Source organism: Calliphora vicina, chromosome 1 (assembly GCF_958450345.1).
Source record: "Calliphora vicina chromosome 1, idCalVici1.1, whole genome shotgun sequence".
Taxonomy (NCBI): domain Eukaryota; kingdom Metazoa; phylum Arthropoda; class Insecta; order Diptera; family Calliphoridae; genus Calliphora; species Calliphora vicina.
The window spans coordinates 106,644,836-106,667,160 of NC_088780.1; the positions used below are offsets into that span (position 1 = coordinate 106,644,836).

The 22,325-nt window shown below is 29.4% G+C and overlaps 1 protein-coding gene across 2 annotated transcripts in view; it reads right to left on the bottom strand.

Annotated features, from left to right (window-relative positions):
• Positions 1-22,325, bottom strand: part of Gprk2 (G protein-coupled receptor kinase 2) — a 342,733-nt gene that overhangs the window by 216,297 nt on the left and 104,111 nt on the right. For both annotated transcript variants that reach the window (XM_065515447.1, XM_065515446.1), the window contains exon 5: positions 9,582-11,183. In XM_065515447.1, the coding sequence (XP_065371519.1) occupies positions 9,582-9,633 (52 nt within the window). In that variant the 5' untranslated portion in view covers positions 9,634-11,183. The remainder of the gene's footprint in view (positions 1-9,581; positions 11,184-22,325) is intronic.

Below are 22,325 nucleotides of genomic sequence, written 5' to 3' on the forward strand. Positions count from 1 at the left end.
AATTGACCTCTAAAAAAATTTCTGAAGATGGTTGTATACACCTAAAATACAACAATAGGTCCATTCGTAAAGCCGATTTTCGAATTTTCCCATTCAAACATTTTTCCCAAATTTGAACTTTTGAAAGTACATACTTAGTACTTTTTTTAGTATTTTTTTGTATCTCATATCCAAGAAATTTAATTTAAATGGAATTGTAGTCCTTAAAAAAAATCAAATGGATTTTGGCACTTTTTTGAAATTTTAACATACAAGATGTCAAATTGATTCCTCTTGGTACTTTTTTTAAAAAAATAAAACAAAATTTTATTTTTTTTTCCACAAATAAACAAAATGTTTTAATTTTTTAGTGTAGTTGAACACGCTAGGAGTTCGCTAGTATTTTATAAAAAATATTTAGATATGAAAAGCCGCAGAACAAAGGGTACGCTAGTATTTTTTGTTGTATTAAGCTTCCAAAAATACGGTGAATCGTGAAAGTGAGAACAGGAATAGCCATGATTATTTATTAGAACTGATTTATAATTTCAGTTTAAACCATTAATGCGGTTTATTTATAATAAAATTATTTATTTTCTTTTTATTTCTTGTTGTTCTTATGCTGAAAAGCATTGTCTTACAATTTAAATTTTCCTTTTAGATTTCTTTTTATACTAGAATGCAAATGTTAAAAGGGTTCTTTAACAATTTCATCTTCTAAATAAATTACTTTATTTATTTTCACGTTTAATCTACCCACAAATTCGCTTGTGTGCCCTTAGCCTTGTTTTCTTCGATAATTTTAGCGTTAAGCTCACTGTTAAGTTAATGCTGGGGTTGCTAGGAAGGAATGGAGGTTTAAAATTGTATTTTTTTTACAAAATTTTATATTTGTATAAACTTAAAGCTCAAGTTTCAAGTAGCTTCAGAGAATGATGAAAGGAAAGCATAACAAATCTTTATTAGATAGAAATATGATTTATTATGAAAGCTGCCAATCAAAATAACAGTTTTTACCCAATAAATTGTTTCAGTTTTTTAAGCTTAAGTGGAACATCTCGTCCAAAAAGGTAACTGAAGCAACTAAAAAATCTTTAATGGAAGGATTTTCATAAAAAGTGCATACATTTATAAATACCAAGTAATATGGCAATATTTTAATGTTTAATAATTTTGTACAATATTTGTGTATTTATGTATTTTTTAGAATTTTTGTATTGAACGGTTTAAGTTTTATTTAACTTAATGCAAGTCTTTTAAAGGCCATATTCATAATCAGTTTCTAAATTTATCAAAGGAATATACAAAAATTTTTAATGGAAATTTTGTTTTATAAACCTTTGATAAATATAAAAATTTATTATGAATATAGGGTAAATATTTAAACAATGTTAACATAAATTTTTACCCTAATGATTATATAAAATTTCGTGACACAACTTCTACTAAGTGATATTATAAAAGTTTTAAAAAGAAACTTCATCTAATTAGTACGGGATTTTGCACAATTTTCAAAACTATCATCACAATGACGTTACATTTTATTAAAAACCTTTAAAAGTTAAACGAAAATAAATCTTAAAACATTCGCTACTTAACTATTCCCTCCTCTACCACAAACAAAATTAACAAAAACTTTTCAACACAAAAATACTGTGGTTTTTCATTTGAAAACGACGACAACAACCTCTTAAACATAAAGTACGAAAAAAATAATAAAAAAAACAGAAGCTACAATATAACCCCATCGAAAATTTCATAAAAACCTAAAATGAGAATGAGAAGGGAAAACCAACGTTAAAAAGGTAAAATTATTAACTACAAAAAGCAAAGACAGAGGTTGGATGAATGATATAGTGAAGTAATAAGCTAAAATAATTGCCAAGAACCTAAAAACAAACACACAAACCAATAATATTTTGATCTTTTAGCAAAAATGTCATAAATAAGAAAAGCTTTCAAGCTTAAGATCCCTTAAAATATGCAATACATACATATTTCAAAGGAATTGGACACTTACACACTTACTTTATACATACATATACTAATACCAGCTAAATTTTAAATAAAAACCCAACAGTTCTGGGAGAGTCAGGTCGATCTACTGGTCTTATTGGAAAATTATGTAAGAATGAAGCGTTCGGTTCTATCAACAGAAAGTCAGTTGATAAAGAAGAATTTCGGTTGAAGCAACCAAACTTTTTTATCCCTTCTAAACTTTTGTAGCCACAACTATAAAATTACTATATTGTGCTTACTAAGGTAAGCAATATCGAGCTGTTGCCGCACAACTTTAAAAATATAAAATTTTTTAGCATCCATTAGCAACAACTAAGTGGCTAATTTACTAATACTTCCATAAGTGAAATATGAAAAAGTTAAACAGACAACATTATAGATTACTTAGGGACGCACTTGCCTACGCTAGATTATGAGAGGTTATGATCTGAGATTACACCATAGAATTGTCTTTACATTATAAATCAAATATAAAATTTTTTCAAATTGTGACAAATACTTTCTAAACGGTCATTATAAAAACTAAAAAGCAGTTTGTTGATTTGCACTCACAAATTCTATTCTAGCTAACTCATTCGCCAAAACATAACTAAGGACTGAGATTAAAAAAATTGTAACATACATATACATTAGAGTGACAGCCGATTTTTTTTAGATTTCAAAGAGTGCCGGGTGGAATATTGTGACACTAGGCCTAAAAGTTAAGAGCTGAAAATTTGAGCCAAATCGGACAACGATTTCTGGACGCGCATCGAGATCAAAGTTCAGATATATGCTAAATTTTACTATTTATATGGAATAAATAGGTGAAACTCGTTAACTTTCTGCATTGTTTTCTAGAAATATATAGATTTATTTATATTAATGAATATTACATTAAATTTTTTTTTGGAATTTAACCCTGTATCTCCTTTGGGTCAAAATGACCCAAAAACTGTATTATCGCCAAAATTCGGGAAAAATGCAAATTTTTCAGTTTTTGTAAAAATGTTGCTACTAAATAAATACTTTTGCAATTGAATGCAAAATAATCGAAATGTGTACGTAATTATCGTTGTAATGAGATATAAATGACAAAATTAGGTTAAAAAATGTTAAAGTTATTACAAATTCGCCAGACCATTAACGTGTCTCAGGCCACTTGAACAAGAAATTTAGGAAAAAAAATTAACATATTTCGATAAAAATTAAAATAAAAGCTAATTTTTATTTAAGATATATCCGTATTTACTTGTATATGAGTTTTTGTCTTCGTCGGATACCGTTGACCTATTCGCAGGTATGGCCAAAAAAAAATATTTTTTTTAACTGCTGTTTCGAATCTCCATTTTTAAATTTTTAAAAATTTTGTTAAACAAGTTTCAGAATTTTTTCGATCATCATATTGGGATTTATTGAGATCATAATAGGGAATAAAAATATGAAAAAATTATGTCAATACCTCGTACAGTTTTTCCGTACCAGCGATTTAAATTTTGCGATTTTCAAGAAAAATTAATTTTTTGTCCATATTTTGGCGAATGATCCGAATTTCCTTACTGTTATAATTTTAAGTAAAATCTATTCATAATAGCCCTGGTAATTTTAAATATGGTGTGAAAGTTTTACTAAAATCGGGCAACGTTAACCTTTAAATCGTGAAGGTCAAAGGTCAATTTTTTCAATATTTGGAATTTCTAATGAAAAGAAAGCGAAATGTTATATATTTTGGGCTGATTTTAATGAAACATGAAATTTTTAATCCATACAACTGATCGTCACTCTAATATACATACACATCTGCTCAAAATAATAGATACACCAAAATTTATTTTTTAAAAACGAATAAAAATAATGGTATATTGTAAAATTATAAAAAAAATTCAGTCGATTTTTATTTATAGTTAAAAGGAGAGTAAAAAACAAAAACAAAATATTTCATAATTAATAATAAATATTATAAAGTAAATTAAATTTCTTAAATTTCGAAAAATTTGGTGCTCATAATAATAGATACATTTTTAAAAATTCTTATTAAACAAAAGCTAATAAATTTTATCTTAAAAAAATTAGTTTATTATTAAAGTAAAGCTAGTATCCAGTATATCCACCTTTGTTTTGTAAAACTTTCTCCACTCTTCTGGGCATACTGGATATCAAGTTCTGACACTTCTCCAATGGAATCTCGTACCATATTTTTTGCGTTTTCTCCCATAAATCGTCTTTATTTTTGAAAACTTCCTTCGAAAGCCTTATCTTTAATTCACTCCACAAGTTTTCTATTGGGTTTAAATCAGGGGATTGGCTGGGCCAGCTTAAAACAGGTACGTTATTCTCCAAGAACCAGTTTTTAACTAATCTTGAACTATGTTTTGGGTCGTTGTCCTGCTGGAATGTCCATATTAATGGCATATTTTCCGATGCATATGGAAGCATTACGTTTTCCAATATGTCTCTATACCCACTAGCATTCATGGTATCTTCTATTCGGAATATCGGACCAACACCATTCCATGAAAAGCAACCCCAAACCATTATGTTTCCCCCGCCATGTTTTACCGTCTTTTTTGTAAATTTAACGTGGAATTCTTTTCCTTTTGGTCGGCGTACATTTCTTTGGCAGTCGTTTCCAAACAAATTTATTTTTGTTTCGTCGCTCCATAAAATATTTCTCCATTTTTTTTCGCCTTCACACCCGGACCATTGTAAGTGCTCTTTAGCAAATTCTAATCTTGTCTTGATATTTTTTTGGCGCATTAGTGGCACTTTTCTGGCAATTCTTCCCGGCAATTTAGCTTGTAAAAGACGACGACGAACTGTTTGTGGACTGATTTCGTTACATAGCTCCGCAGAAATAGCTTTCGATGATATGAAAGGGTCTTTTTTAACCATAAGGACGATCCGCCTATCTGTTTCTGGACTGGTTTTCTTTGGTCTACCGCGAGTTTCTCTTTTTTGTTTTTTAGATAAAGCATTTTGGACAAAATGTAAAGATCTTCCTATGCTCTTTGCTATTTCCCGTAATGATTTTCCTTGATTTCTCATCGTTTGAACAATTTTTTTCTCATCTTCGGTACAATGATGATTTCGTCCCATTTTCTTCAAAAGAGTCCTATTTTTTATAAAATTGTTGCTAAAATTTAAATTAAACTTACTGTTTCACGTAAATAGGAACAAAAAATTGCACAAAAAAAAAATTGTATATAAACAAATTACAAATTACTGATGTGTATCTATTTTTATGAGCAAATAATTTTTTGTAATTCAAATAAATTCGTTTTTAAAAATCAACATGAAAGCAAATAGTTGCCAGATTTTTGACTGACATGACATTGCCAGATAGAAATTTTAATAATATGATGTATTCTTAACGCTTGCGAGGAAATTTTCAATGTTACCGCCATTTAAATTTTTTCCAATTAGGTGTATCTATTATTTTGAGCAGATGTGTATATGTTAATAAAAATAAAACCACCAAACTTAAAGTTTTGATTTTTTTTTATTCGATTGAAATTATTATTACAATTTATAAAACATATTATTTTTATAGTTCTAATCAATAGTTATGAATTTATGAACCTTTTTCCGGAAACCCTTCCATTAAGGTTTTATTGAGCTTTATGTTATTTTGTTCGAACAGATAGTCAATCCCTGTTTAAAATCTGCCACAATTTTGGACACCTTTTTTGTGCTCTTCAATTCTCTTTTAACAATTGCACAATAACTCTTCGTTGCCCTTAGATCCAGGCAGTTTGGAGTATTTGACTCTCTTTGTACAAATACAACATTATTGTTCTTGTATCACTCAAGACCTTGATTACTATAGTGACAGGATACCAAATCTGGCCAAAAATAAGTGGACACATTAAGAAGTCTTATGAATGGAAGCATTCTCTTCTGTAAACACTCCTTGATGTAAAATTTCGGTATTTATAGAGCTTTTTCTAACAAATGTTTGGCTTCTTTTGTCGCAACTGCATAATGCTTGCCATGACAAGAACTTTTTGGGAAAATTTTCTGCTTTTGGGTTCTAAACTTTTCTACAACATTCCCTCGGAAGCTGCGAACAATTTTCCATACGTACATTTCGTCATCCATTATTGTATAAAATTCGACTTCAATTTCTGTGCTCTGTCTTTGGCCTCTAAATTTTTAGCAGAGTTCCCGTCAGGAACTTTTTCAGCCTCACAGAAAAAATTATATTTCAATTCAAACATTTATCCCATATTGAACTGGTTCCAATTATTTCATAATTAAATCAAGTATTCATTTGCTCAAAAACAAAATTTCTTGATATTTTCTATTGAATTTGATTATTTTGACAATTGAATATACAATTTTCGTTATTGGTTGAATTTCAAATACAAAAATTATTGAATAGATAATTTTCGTAATTGAAACACAAAAAATAACAAAAATGTGTTTTCAATTACGAAAACTATCTATTCAATAATTTTTGTATTTGAAATTCAACCAATAACGAAAATTGTATATTCAATTGTCAAAATAATCAAATTCAAAACTCAAAATTCAATAGAAAATATCAAGAAATTTAGTTTTTGAGCAAATGAATACTTGATTTAATTATGAAATAATTGAAACCAGTTCAATATACATATGACAAATATTTGAATTGAAACGGTTTAAGAAATAGTTTTTTCTGTGCTTGTATGTTTTTAAACCAGCATTGGCTTTAATTTTTCGTACCAAATAGTTCGAGTAGTGAGCTAACCGGAATAATTTCCTGCCAGATGTGTTGGGAGCTCGTTTGAAAATGCTTTCTATTTATTGGCTTTAGAAACATCATGTGGACAATTCCTTCTACCTGAATTAGATTTTCTAACAACGGACAAGTTCTCCCGATACTGTTTAATAACATTGGAATCAGTTTGACGACAGACCTTTGATGGTTTGGCCAACTTTTTGTAGGACCAAGTTGGATTTTGTTGAAAATATTTAATAATTTTACTACGCACTTTTTTCAGATTAACAACAAATGAACATAATTGACATTAAACATAATAACTAACATGTAACTTGATAAAAAAAAATCAAATAATACTGGGATTAAAAGTTTTAATGAATAATGTGTGTTAAGGTTTTTCGATCTCAGTCCTTACTTCCAAGGGCTGCGGGGTAACTAATACCAGCGGCAACATTTAAAACAAATAGTGACACGAAAAACAAACACAACAATGTTTAAGCGTTGATGCTGTTTGTTATTCCTCGTTATTTTCAAGAAAATAATATCGATTGCTAACAAGCCAGAAATACTTCAACAAATACATATAAAATCAAGATACTGTTGCCAACTGGATTTTAACCGTAACTCTTCCTAGAATTGTTCCTTGTAAAGGTTGAAATTGACAAAATTAAAAACACTTTATGTGTAAAGGAAAATACAACCAATATTTTATGTACAACGAAAATTGAAAAAAAAAGTATACTTAATAAAATTACCACATATTACTCATACGTAAAGAGGTGCAACTTAGCTGTCTTGGACAGTTTTGATACCAGATATTAAATCGATAAAAATTTCCTAGATATTTAAAATTACAACATCGTAAATTAGCAAATCAAAGCAACAATTTCAAATTAAATATTAGGAAATTGGCTACGAAATATATTTATAAGAAATAATTTTAACAATTTTGTTTGGGATTTGGGTAAAAACTCGAAACTTCAAATAAAATATGCAACCTCCAAAACGTGATCAAATTTTCAGTATTTAGTTTTTAAAGGAAATAGAACAATTGTGAACCTTTGGAGCACCAGAAATCGCAAAAAGCCACACTAGTGTACACATAAATTGAACAATAATAAATGATAATGTAAATTTTGTAACTATAATTGTTTATCTGGAAATTAAACAACTTTGCTCTTCTGAAAAACGTAAAATATTTAATTTCTTCAAAGAAAATATAAATTAATTTTCAGCCACGCAAAACTATAAATTAAAATTCAAATATGTTTCATTTAAATAAAAAAAAACAATAAACTGCATTCTTTTAAAATTATTATGAATTCAATTTATTTATATACAAAGTTCTGGAATTAAAATCTGCAAAATATCATAGTGCTACAATAACTCCCGCTATTTTAGTCCATGAATTTTATGATAGCGAATCACTTCGCGTGATTTTTATGAACACGTGTATTTTAACGTTATTAGTTATAATAGTTTGAATATTTCCACTTAATGCATTTGTATTCAATTGCATTATTTGATAGATGTTATAATTTAAAGTGCGTCACATAAGAATAGCAATTCAACACATGCTACTAAATTTGAAAACAGAAAATAGGTTATTATTCAAGGAAGACAACTATGACGTTTCAAAAATTCTAGGGCAGCATTCAAGGAATTGAATGAGAATGAATCACTGTGCGTGACGTATTTTTGACATCTGCTTAATATGGGTTAAGGCAGAATTAGTCTTTACGTTCTGTTATGTTCCGAATCAGCTGTTTCTCTTTTGTACATGAAAAACATGTATAAGTAGTTAGTTTTTCTAACTAACGAACCTGTTGAAAACAAAAATTGTCTACGTAATTGTAAGTGACAGCAGCTTTTCAAAAAAAGAAAAAATTAAAATTTATTGATTTTTGTGAAATTGAATATAAATGTGGAAAAAACGAGCCGTCTGGTCGCAAATATCAAAGGAAATGGGAATACCAGGTAAGTACCCTGCGTGTGTGTTTTAAAGAGGAATTATGTATTAAAAGAAAATAAAAATTATATATTTTGTCACAGAACAACTAACTGCCATAAGTAAAGACCAGAACGGAACAGAACGCAACAGCAACGGAAAGTAAAGACTAATGAGGCCTTTAAACATGTTAAACGGTTCAATAAAGTACAAACACGTTATATATATAATTTTTACATTTTTAAATAATTTATTGCTTTGCGATAAAGCAATAAATCTTAAAAATTTCTGCCGTTTTAATTTTTTCATGATTTTTTTAAAACAAAAAATTGCTATTTTCACGTAAAAAATATATTTTTTTTGCTTCAATTTGTTATTATAACTCCGAAACTACTTAGCCGATTGAAACGCAATATATATTTTAAAATTTGTACATAGCATGGAGAAAATGTTTCAAATGTATATCAAACAAAAAAACTAAAATTTTGTTAAAATGAGCGAATTCATTTAATTGTGAATAAATTCAAAAAATAAATTTTATTGATCGATATCTCAGTTTGTTGTTATTATATGTGGCTTTGCGATAAAGCAATAAACCTTAACAATTTTTGACGTTTTCGATTTTTCATGATTTTTATATTTTTTTTTTTTAAAAAAATACCTCTCCATAGAATTTAAAATGTAATCTATGTATTTGTATGTTATTTTTGTTTCATTTAATCCCTTGCATTAATTTAAACAGCTAATGAATAATTCATGAGTTTAATTAATGTTTTGCAGTTTTATTGTTTTTTTTTTCTCAGTTTGCTAATAGATTTTCTGATCAAAAATAATCCAACATTTAATTAAAATTCTATTAAAAAAAATTATTTATAAAAAAAACTCATTAATGTACTTAGAAGAGAGAAAAAAAGAAGCAAAATGAGAAAGTAGATAGAAACAAAAACTTACCTTCTCTAGCTTTTAAGTAGACCGTATTGGCCACAATATTCTCTAATTCCATTAGTTCCAGGTTGGCGGTTTTTTATTAAATCCTAGGCCGCTCTCAAACTTGTAAAACACACACCTCAATGGTTGTTGTTGTTATTATTGTTGTTGTTGTTGTTTTTTAACAAAACAACAGATAATAATAAACAGTTGTTGAATATTTTTTTTGTTGTTATTGTTGCTGCAGAGAGGGATGAGATGTTTTAACAATAAACTCAAGGACTTGACTCCTCAAATGAAAACTGTAGTTGTTTTATTTTTATTTTATGGTTATTGACGTCAATGATGTGAAGAGGGGAGTTGATTTTCAGTTGTGCAATTCAGACAGATGTTTTTTTTATAAATTTCGCTTACTGATAAGTACAATTTCCAATTAATCTCCTGCTCTCTGGGTGTTTCTTTCTCTCTCTTACACTATGACTACTACTAAGTGTAACTGTAGTTACACAACGATTACAATTACTTGGCTGCTTCCTTTTTTTCTCTTAAATTTCTTCTTTCTTTTTTTGATTTTTGTTTGTCTTTTTGTATATTTTTTTTATTTAGTTTTATTTGTAGCTTTAAGTTTTCCACTTTTGTTGTTTTTTTGTTAAAAACGTTAATTTAATGTTTAAATGCATGAGTTTTGTGGTTAGTTTTCTTGGTTTCTTGGTAGAAATCTTTTCAGCAGTTTTTGTTGCTGCTGACAGCGAGTTTAAGTGTTTGTGCAGCTTTTGGTGGTTATAAATGTTGTTGACAAGTACAATTTTCTTTTTGTGGTAGCTTGTTTCCGTTTCCTTATTTATTTTACTTTCGTTTGCCGCACAACAACATTACCACAAGTTTGTGCGCTTCTTAATTTAAGCTATTTCTTGCCATAAGTTTTTCTTTTCAAATTGACAATTGATTTTGTTGGCATTGTTTTCAATTTCCTTTCAAGTGATATTTCAAATTTTGCAAAATCTGCTGTATCTACTGGTCTTATGATTTTCTTATTCTTCCTACACCTTAAAATTTGATGATATTTGATATTTAATGTTTTATTTATGTTTTTTTTTTAGCTTCCGTTTCCTTAGTGTTGCTGCACTAGCTTCCGTTGTTGTTATGCTGATTTAAATTATAACAAATACTTTTTCTCTAAAATTGTGCAAAATTTTTGGCTGTTATCAGATATGTTGTGGTTCTTAGTATTTTTGTGCATTTTCCTTAGGTTCAACCACTTTCTTTAAAATTCCTTATATTTTTTTTGTTTTTTAATTTTCAACAAAATTTACAATTTTTAATTTTTTTTTTCTTCTTAAACTCGTTGTTGTTTATGCAAAACTTTATTGTTTCTTGTCATTTGCAGCTGCTATTTCCTTTTCTTTTGATTTCTCTTTGTACGAACTTTACATCCAAAGAAGCAGTAAATTGTAAAAAAAAACAATCGTGACAGTTCTATATTTTACTTAAACTCCTTAAATTTTCCTAATACACGTTTCACAGCAACCCCCAACTCACAATATGGGCGAGAGAAAAAAGTATTGTTTGAATAATTGCTGTAGCTGTGTTCGAACACGTTCTGAATAAGTAGGATGGGTGTTAGATCTGAAAAGATGCAAAGAAAATATATAAATTATTTATAAAATGTACATGAATTTAAAAGGATTTGTGTTGTGTGTTTATTGTTAAAAGCTCTAGCATGTTTCAATATAAAAATGTTTTTATTAAAAAGAAAAAAAAAACGAATTATAAAGTGAACATGTCCTCAATAAAATGGAGCCTATCAGGAAATACAAATTTGTAATTTAAGGGCTGAGATCGAAAAGTTTTGAATATTTTTTTTATTTCATTGAAATTATTGTTACAATTTAGAAAAAAAAAGTTCTAATCACTAATGATGCAATTTTGAACCTTTTTCGAAAACCTTTCCATTATGGTTTTATAGTGCTTTATGTCACTTTGTTCGAACAGGTTGTACATCGCCGTTTAAAATCCACCACACTTTTGGACACCCTTTTTTGCTCTTCAATTCTCTTTTAACAAGAGCCCAATATCTCTCCACTGGCCTCAGCCCCAGGCAGTTTGGAGGAATTGCCTCTCTTGGTACAAATACCACATTATTGTTCTTGTACCACTCAAGAACTTTCTTACCATAGTGACAGATGCCAAATCATGACAAAAATAAGTGGACACATTAAGAATGGAATGGAAACATACTTTTTTGTAAACATTCCTTGATATAAATTTCGGTATTTCTAGAGCCCTTTGTAACAAATGTTTGGCTTTTTTGACGCAACTGCATTGCTTGCCATACCAAGAACATTTTGGGAAATTTTTTCTGCTTTTGGGTCCTAAATTTTTCTTCAATATTCCCTTGAGCATCTGCAACATAAAAAAAATTGACCCAGAAGCTGCGAACAATTTTCCATACGTACACTTCGTCATCCATTATGCAGCAGGTATATTTTTTGTATAAAATTTGTCTTCAATTTCCGTGATCTGTCTTTGGCCTCATAATTTTTAGCAGAGTTCCTGTCAGGAACTTTTTGAGCCTTGTATGCTTTTAAACCTGCATTGGCTTTAACATTTCGTACCAAATATTCCGAGTACTGACCTAACCAGGCTGCTTTCCTACCGGAGGTGTTGGGAACTCTTTTGAAAATGCTTTATACTTTTTTGGCTTTAGAAACATCATGTGGACCATTCCTTCTACCTGAACCAGGTTTTATATCAACGGACAAGTTCTCCCTGTACTGTTTAATAACATTGGAAAAAGTTTGAAAGCAGACCTTTAATTGTTTGGCCAACTTTTTGTAGGACCAAGTCGGGTTTTGTTGAAAATATTTAATAATTTTAGTACGCACTTTTTTCTGGTCACTGATTTTAATCAGATTAAAAACAAATGAACATAATTAACATTAAACATAATAACTGACATGCTTTACAAAGGTAACTTGATCAACAAAAAAAAATCAAATAATACTTGGGTTAAAAGTTATAATGAAAAACGTGTGTTAAGAATTTTACGATCTCCTTAATATAAGTTTAAGTTTTAAACCAGCCTTCCAAGGCAAATGCTACAATTATGATTGAAATGAGCGTAAATAGTGTGTGGCTACCATCAAGCCTAAAATACCCTTTTAACCCAACTGCCGTTATCGCTATGCTATCGTTACCGAAGTAACTGAAATAATCGTTATCGCTAAAATACCGTTACCGACACTCTATAAATAATTACGAGGTCCGACCAATAAATTTTGATAGAGGAGACAAAAAAAAGACACGTGAATCGGCGTTTTGAAAGTTTACATCTGAATTTCATTTGAGGGTGGTTAAAGTTTCCCCACTCTGGCACATTCTTATTGTTAATCGTCGTAAGAAACCATATGATCCTTACATTTGAGGTATAAAATGTGTTCAGCAAAGTTATGTAAAATGTTACGGAGAATATTTTTGTAGAATATGTTAACCCTCCAAATCCTCAAGGCATGGGTCTTTTTTGACCTTCTTTTAAAAATGAGCAATAACCACCATTACAACAGGGATTTAAGGGGTTAAAATGTTCCGCAAAAATATTGTCCTTGAAATTTGCGAGATGCGAGTTCGATATCTATCAAAATAAATGATTTGTAACTCAAAACATGCTATTTTTGACTTTTTTTGCAAAATCAAAAACATTGTTGACTTTTTTTTCAAAATGGGCCCTCAAAAGAAAGCTTAGGTATTTTCCTTGAAGACCTTTTTGGTCGCTTAGTGGGATGCGAGTGGGATATCTATCAAAATAAATATTTTGTAAAAAATTTCATATTTTGACCCCTTATAACTCAGAGAGTTCTTGACCGATCTTGTTGAAAATTTGTGTCTAAATTACAATCCAATATCAAAGTTTCATCCCAATCGGAAGACATTGACATGAAATCCCCCATATGTAGAATCTACTAGAAGAGAACTACAAAAAAGATTAAAGTGTAGAAACTTGTGTCTTCTTTTCAAACATGTATACATTGTAACGTTGAAATATACATTTTGTATGACCATAAAGCCGCTTTTAAGCAATTTTTTCTATTTAAAGTTTATTTTTTTTAATTATTTCAACAAAACCAGCAATTCAAAACAAAAATTATAAATTATCCTTAAAAAAAATGTATATATGTATATTTTTAACAAAAATTTATAGACCACAATATACTGATTATTCCAATTAAGATTTATTTTTTTTTAATTACGCTCCAATTTCATATTAAAACTTTAAATTTAGTTGGTATTTTTATTTTATCGGGTTTTTACGAATTTACTACTGCTATAGCAACTGAAATTGATAATAAACTTTTATTTCGTTTGCATCACTGAGTTTTATTCATTAAAAACTGTTAAGGTGTTGTATTTTGTGTTGCTTCGTTTTCACTCTTCTTTTAAATATTAATTTGTGTATATTAGGGTGTCCATTGTATTGGACTTTTTGGACTTTCGGTGCTGACAAGGTCTAAAATTATTCACTGTCATCTAGAAAACAAGTTTGCGAGATGAAATTTTCTGCGAATTGTTAAGTTTTCCCTAGTTAATTTGCCATAAAAAACAATTAAAAAATTCATTGAATACTTTTTTGAAAAATATGACAGAAAATGCTTTTTATTCAGTTTTTGCAAAGATACACATTTTTCAAATTGAAATTAAATTTTTATGTATGAATATTTTTTAATGAAATTTTACAGCTATATCCATTTCTACTGGAAATGGAAAAATAAAAACAAGTTTTGAAATTTGTAATCAGGAATCCTGCAAATCTCAAAAAAGTGTTGAAAAATCCCAAAAATGGGTTTTATTAGTATTTTGGCTATAATATCCATACCATATAGCCTTTACATGATAATAAAGAAAATATTTGGTCATCTAAATTGGGTCACTGTATTTTACTATCGACTATGCGATTTGAGAATTTTTGTCCTAAAGTTACATTTTACATAAAATTTTTTCCAAAAACTAGCGAAAAATCACATTTTTAAACATTTTTAAATTCAAATGCATATAAATTTGGGGCCATGTTAAATGACTGATTTAATATTTTTTTGCGGATCAATCCATAATTCATCATAGCTCCCATATAAAGCCCACTTCCATAAATCACTTTACCGGGCATAAATTTACAAAAATTAGTTTCGTATAGTCCATAATTGGTTATTGTCATATAAGACCCACTTCCGAAAATTACTCAGAGAAAAAATTATTGAAATTTTAAATGTTCTGGTTTGACTTTTACTTGTTTAGGGGTAATAAATAAACTTAACCCTCACATTTTTTCTATGTGCAACCCAAAGAAACAATTAAAAATAATAGAAAATATGCTACAAATTTGCTATATAAAAATAATTTTATAGAATTTATGAACAATAACTAGGTTTCCTCGAAAACCGCCAACAGTAATAATTTGCATTGTAAATCCTCATTAAGCATGTTTTAGATTTAAATATTTTTTTTCAGATTTTTTAATACTTCCTTAGTCCCTATAAGGGCCACCCTAGTGTATATACATACACAGAGTTATTGTATTGTTTGCATTTGGCCAGATGGACAGACAGCCTCTCTGTGAAAAGTACTAGTAGAGTAGTAGTAGACTGTCCTTAATAAATTGTTTGACACGATACAGGACTACTTGATTAATTTTGATTTGTTTTGTTTGTAAATTGTCTTATATTATTTTTATTTTGTTCGTTAGCTGTTTGGCTTAACAAGGATCTGCAGTAATGAAAAAGAAAATAAAAATACATATTGCATCACATTAAATCAATACTGATTGATTGATTAATCTGTAATTAAATGTAAATAATGCAATAAAAATAAACAGTAGCAAATATTTGTGATTAACGAAAGGTTAAACTTAATTAATATTAAGTATGTTTTAACTTTTGATAATATGTAGAGCATACGATAGCCCACAATTAGGCTAGTTTCAAATTCGAAAATGGCTAAATTACAAATTCCCCTTGAGAACAAAAATTTTGACTTCATTTTTCAATATTTTATTTAATAACCCAAATTTGGAGTACTTATGCTGTAATTATACCCTACACCACCATAGTGGGGAGGGTATTATGCGTTTGTGCAGATGTTTGTAACGCCCAAAAATATTCGTCTAACACCCACCTTAAAGTATACCGATCGACTTAGAATCACTTTCTGATTCGATTAAACGATGTCCGTCCGTCTGGTTGGCTGGTTGGCCATGTAAACTTTGTGCGCAGAGTACAGGTCGCAATTTTGAAGATATTTCGATCAAATTTGGTACATATTATTTTTTCGGCCCAAGGACCAAGCCTATTGAAACTGGCTGTAATCGGTCCATTACCTAGCCCCCATACAAATGTCCTTCCGAAATTGGACTTTATCGGTCATAAATGTTTAATTTATAAATGTATCTCCACAAATTGCGCTCCAAATAAGTTTTATATATATATATATTCATGTCACCAAATTTTGTTACGATCGGTCCATAATTAGTCATAGCTCCCATATAGACCCGCTTCCGAAAATCACTTTAACGTGCATAAATCGCTTAAAAATGTTGGTATACTCACAAAATTCAACATAGTAAACTTTCATATAGACATAAATCACACGGTCCATAATTGGTCATAGCCCCCATATAAGGCCCACTTCCGAAAATCACTCAAAAATATAAATTATTGAATTTTAAAAGAAAGTATGGTCGGGCTTGACCGACCATACTTTCTTACTTGTTTAAATATTAATTTTGCCTGATTTTATAGAAAACTTTTTAAAAAAAAAAGAGTATTTAGCTAATATTTGCACATTGTTAGTAAAAATGACAAATTTGTTTAAATGGCCACCAAAAGTAAATATTAAATTATTCAAAACGTAAAAATATTGTTGACTTTTTTCATTATTTTTTTTAGAATTATGCAGTTAGTTACATGTTGCTAGTGTATTTCAAATAAATTTCTAGTGATTGGTCCACAATTTGTTTATTTTGCCAACGTACTGTGAAAAGTGCATAACTATTTTTTTTCTTATGTTATTGCAAGCAACTAGCAAAGTACTAACAAAAAGCCGTCAAAATAAATTTAATTGTATGAATGTTCATAATTTTTTTTATTCATTTATTAATTTTCAACAACCTAACCTATTATAAATTTCTACTGAAAAATTTCGTTGTTGAGTTTAAAAATATTCTACAGAATACAGTTGAATGACAACACCCGGTTTTTCATATAATAATTCCTGTTCAAAAATCTTAAAGTTTTTACAAAAGTTCGAATATTTTTAAACATACGCGAAAATGCTTTTCAAAGTCCATTCACATGATACTAATATTTTATATATTTATTTTGGGAGAAATATGAAAATATCATAAAAATCTTTAAAAAGGTCTTAGAAAAAAAATACTCTTTTATTTCTGTTGCAAATATCGACGCCTTATTTTTCGTCCATACAAACGGGGCTGTTACCCTAATACACAGGTATCCAGCCATCCAAACATTCACACACTTCCGTTGTAATATTTTATTTTTCTAACTCACATACATATGGGCAATTCCTTGTCATCGTACGTGACATATGTACGCCTACAGAGGGTATAGATTTTGCAAAAACAAGAGTATCTGAAAAATAATTTGGTCTTTATGTTCCATTCAGAGGATACTACTATATTTTAAAAAAAATAATAAGTTCTTTCGAAACATTGTTGTCGAAAATATCGAGTGAAATAAGGGTATATCGTACGTGACATAAAACGGAAGTTATTTTGTGGTACATGTAGAAATATGCGAAAATTTGCGAATCTTGAGAATCCTTATGTTTTCTTTTAATTTCTTACACTAAACCAAATATTTTTCCTTTACAATCCGTCATATTTAAATGAAAACAATCTTTGGATGATTTTATCTACATATATAAAAATGAAATGGTCCATGTATGTAATGTCATCACGTGAGAACGGCTGGATCGATTTGGTTGATTTTTTTTATTCGATTCGAAATTTTCAGGAGATGGTTTGTAAAGAAAAAAAATCAAAAATTCCGGGTAAAACTCGGATTTTTTTTTGGAGTTCAGTCAACTGTAATAAAAAAGCTCCCTAAAGTATGCAGTGCAAATTAAGATATTTTATTTGCAAATAAATAAAAACAGGCAGGTGTATGTGGGTTGGAGAAACTTGAAGAACTAACATTAGTAAATAGCTACCGGGCGAAGGCGGGGCGGTCAACTAGTATTAAATAAAATTTAATATCGTACGTGACATACCGTACGTGACAGATTTTTCTCTTATAGTAAAATAGTATATATTCTGTAAATATATGTATACAAAAATTAAAAAAGTAAATAGAAAATATATATTCGGTTTCAATAAACAATTTGATAATAGAATAAAAATAATCAGAGTCAAATCTTAGCCTAAAACATAATTAGTTTAAACTACTCTTTTTGCCCTTAAAATGTTGTAATATAGTAACATTTTAGTGTTTTCTTCTATTCAAATCATCTTGAATAAAATGTTTCTAGGATTTTTGTTTTTTCAGTCGTGGTTGTCATTCTCGTGGAATTGCCCATATATATTTTACACAGGTGTGTTGTATTTAGATGTTTTAATGTTTATCTGTAAAAAACATTAGACTGCATCAAATTAATTGAAAAAAATAGAGTATCGTAACTCCTCCTAAAGTAGTTCTTTTTTTATAGAAAAACACACAAATAAATTTATATAAAAAACCTTCAGTACCAAGTATTGTGATCGGCTCGGTTTTTAAGAACCGGTTTTTTGGTAAGGTCGGTTTCGGTTTTTTGGAAAAGCTCACATTTCGAATATCGAAGAAACCGGGTTTTCCTCCTCGAATAATCGGTTTTTTCTAAAAGTGTGTTTTCATGAGTTTTAGTGTATTAAAAACTTAAAAAAAACATTCAAAATTCGAAAAACTTTTTTAAAAGAAATACTCTAACTATTTTAGAAGATTTTTTATATTTAGACAAATGTCACAAATTATCTTAACCTTCATAAGTTCTTCAAATTTACTGACGTTAACAATCTTCGGGACAAATTTGACCCAAATAGAAAATAAATTTTTGTTGCGGATAAGAAAAACATAGCTTTGGTATTTACCCTTGGAATCGAGTATAATGTACAGCAAGTATGATGAAAAGAGACAGATATATATTAGAGCTACAAAACTCTGAAAAAATTTAACTTGATTAAGCGTAACAAAATTCAAGTTGTTTGTCAAATATGACCCAAAGACTTTAAGTCCAAAGAAGTTTATAGATATTTTTTTGCCAATTTGTTTTTCTAAAAACCTAACATAGTTGTTGACATTAGAAATTAAATAAAATTCATAAAATATCAACCAATAACTTTTAGAAAAAATTAAATACTAATTTCAAAATGGTGCAAATTTGAATCGAATATCTTGTGAAGGTTAAAAGAAGTAATCAAAATTGTTTTGATCACTATTATTTTAATAAATAGAACTGTTTTTTTTCTTATTTCTAGGCGTTTTAATATTTTACCAAAAAACCGGTTAACCGGTTATTATTAAAAAAACGAAACCAAAACCGGTTTATATTAAATTACAATTTTTCGAAAAAACCGAAAACCGGTTTCTAAAAAATGTCGAAGAATCGATCACCCTAGTACCAAGTAAATGGTTAATAATACTCTAATACAATTAATGAAATTACAGCCAATATCGGATACTCTGTTCTGAAATGAAGCGTATTCCAGAGAGAGCGTTCTGCATTGATCGAAACAAATAGTAGTCGGACGGGGTAAGGTCTGGACTATAAAGCGAGTGAGTCAAAACTTCCCAATCACTTCTCTCTAAATAGTTTTTAACATATTCTGGACTTTTTCGGCCTAGATGGACGGGCTTCACGTACGATCTCTTACAATTCGGGTTATGGTAATGGATCCATTTTTCATCACAAGTAACGATTCCCTGCTAAAATGATTTTCTTTTATAGCCTTCAACGCAGCATTTCAGACATACAAAATCGTCAATCAAGGTCTATCGGCTTTAATTCGTAGGGTACCCAATTTCACTGCTTTTGGATGAATCCTGCTGCTCGCAAACGTTTTGAAATGAGCTCTTATTGAGTTTGAGAACAATATTCATGGAGCAATGCCTCCAATTCTTGGTATTCAAACATTTCTGGCTGGCCTCGGCCATCTTTGTCTTCCGTGTCAAAATTAGCAACCGCACAGATGGTTCAGAAGTGGGCATATTCGAAGCAAAAAACAACTTTGTTGTTTACACTATAATGTTTAATAAATAGGTAACATTTGGCGAAAGATTTGGGGACCAACCTACTATAAAATATGAATAAGTATTGAAGTGTAGGCGTTTTCTTTGGAAAACGAGATGTGATTGTGTGGAAGTATTTGTGACACAGAATTGTATTGAAAATAAGCATTCTCATTTTCACACATACTAGTATATAGGCAAATCTAACCGCAAACAAATGCTAGCTATCAAGTCTACACACACATTGTCATACAAACCGGTGCAAAATAAAACGAAACGTTTAGGGACAAAAACGTTAGAAAACGATGCTAATGGCAAAAATGATTCGATAAGAGGCTTTTAACATTAAAGCAATCAATGAGAATGCGTGTGTGCTTTACATGAATTTGTGTTATATCCCAGCAGTTCTTGCTGATTTCACCTGTCATTGGAGTTACCGAATTTGTGATGTGCTTAGTTATTTTAACGTGGTGTGACCTAAGCGGAAATTAGTTGTCCCTACATATATTTCAAAGAGTAAACTCTACTTTACATTAGGCCACTATATGACAATTGACTCTCAAATAGACCACTTCTGGTGGCAAAAAAAGAACTTGTTTCTAAAGTGTATTACAAACAAAAAGTTTAAAGGGGCGAACGTAAAAAAAGCTATAAAAAATACATTTTTGAACTTTTACTTTTCTTTGGTTTTTAGTTTGGTTTTTATATAGGTTCAAAGTTCATATACATACATATTTATAACAGATTTTATCAGTTAGATTTTATAATTTTTGATATCAATTGTAGATGAATTAATGTAGATTTCAAGTTATTTTCTAGAAATCCGTTTCTCATCAAAACAGGATATAGCTTAGAAAATCGTCTTTGAACAAAGGATACCTAAAAAAAGGATACCTCAAAAAATATATCATCCATTGTACGATGATATATTTTTTGAGAAAACAGATACATAGTAGCAACCGAATTTGTTGCCAATCGAATGATGCGGTTACACACACAGAATTTTTCGGTTCTATCAACGAAAAGTCAGTTGTAAAAGAAGAATTTTAGTTGAAGGAACCAAACTTTAGTTACCTTTTCTAAAATTTCGTAACCACAACTGTAAAATTCGACCAATAAGGAAGAATCATTTGATTGGCAACAAATTCGGTTGATACAACGAATCTGTTTTCTCTGTGTATATGAAATTCAGATGGGACCTTGGAACCATTCTCGAGTTAATTAAAATTTGGGAATAAGGCCTGAGATCGAAAAAACCTTAACACATGTTTTTCATTAAAACTTTTAATCCAAGTATTATTTGATTTCTTTTTTTGATCAAGTTATCTTTGTAAAGCATGCATTTTCAAAAGAGCTCAAAAAACATCCGGTAGGAAAGCAGTCCGGTTAGCTCAGTACTCGGATTATTTGGTACGATAAGTTAAAGCCAATGCAGGTTTAAAAACATACAAGGCTCAAAAAGTTCCTGACAGAAACTCTGTTAAGACAGAGCAAGGAAGTTGAAGTACAAAAAAAATACCTGCTGGAAATGGATGGAAAATTTTTCTCAGCTTCTGGATCAATATTTTTATGTTGCTGATGCTCGAGGGAATTTTGTAGAAAAGTTCTTGTTATGACAAGCAACATGCAGAAATTTACATCAAGGAATGTTTACAAACGAGGTTGCTTCCATTAATAAGACTTTTTAATGTGTCCACTTATTTTTAGGCTGATTTGGCATCCTGTCACTGTCGTAAGCAAGGTATTTAGTGATACAAGAACAATAATGTGGTATTTGACCAAGAGAGGCAAATCCTACAAACTGCCTGGAGTTAAGGCCAGTGGAGAGATATTGGACTCTTGTTAAAAGAGAATTGAAGAACACAAAAAAGGTGTCCAAAATGTGGTAGATTTTAAACGGGCTACCTGTTCGAACAAAGTGATAGAAAGTACTATAAAAACCTTAATGGAAGGGTTTCCGGAAAAGGTTCATAAATTCATCACTATTGATTAGAACTATAAAAATAATATTTTTTGTAAATTGTAATAATAATTTCAAACAAATAAAAAAAAATCAAAACTGTAAGTTTGTTAAGATTTAAGTAAGTATGTTAAGATTTTTTTCGATCTCAGTCCTTATATTGAAAAAAATGTATTACCATTTTTGTGTAAATTTTAATAACAAATTGTACAATATTTATAAACATAATCTTATATTAATCGTTGAAAGTGTTTTTTTTTTATTCTAATGTATTACTCAAAAAAAAAATATTTTTATCAGTGTCCTTTGAAGAAGGATATCTCGAAAAGCATGTCCCTAATTCCTAAAAATTAGCTTTTACTGTTTGGAAAAACATCGAAACGGTAAGGTCCGATGCCTTGTGGAAAATGTTTGTATCCTCCCTAAAGAGACAACATCCTAGATTACTTGGAGCTACAAAGAAGACGACTGACTACATGCTTGATTTCCTGAAATGTATAAAGTAACGAATTGACGTCTCTTCTGCATTACCAAAAGCTG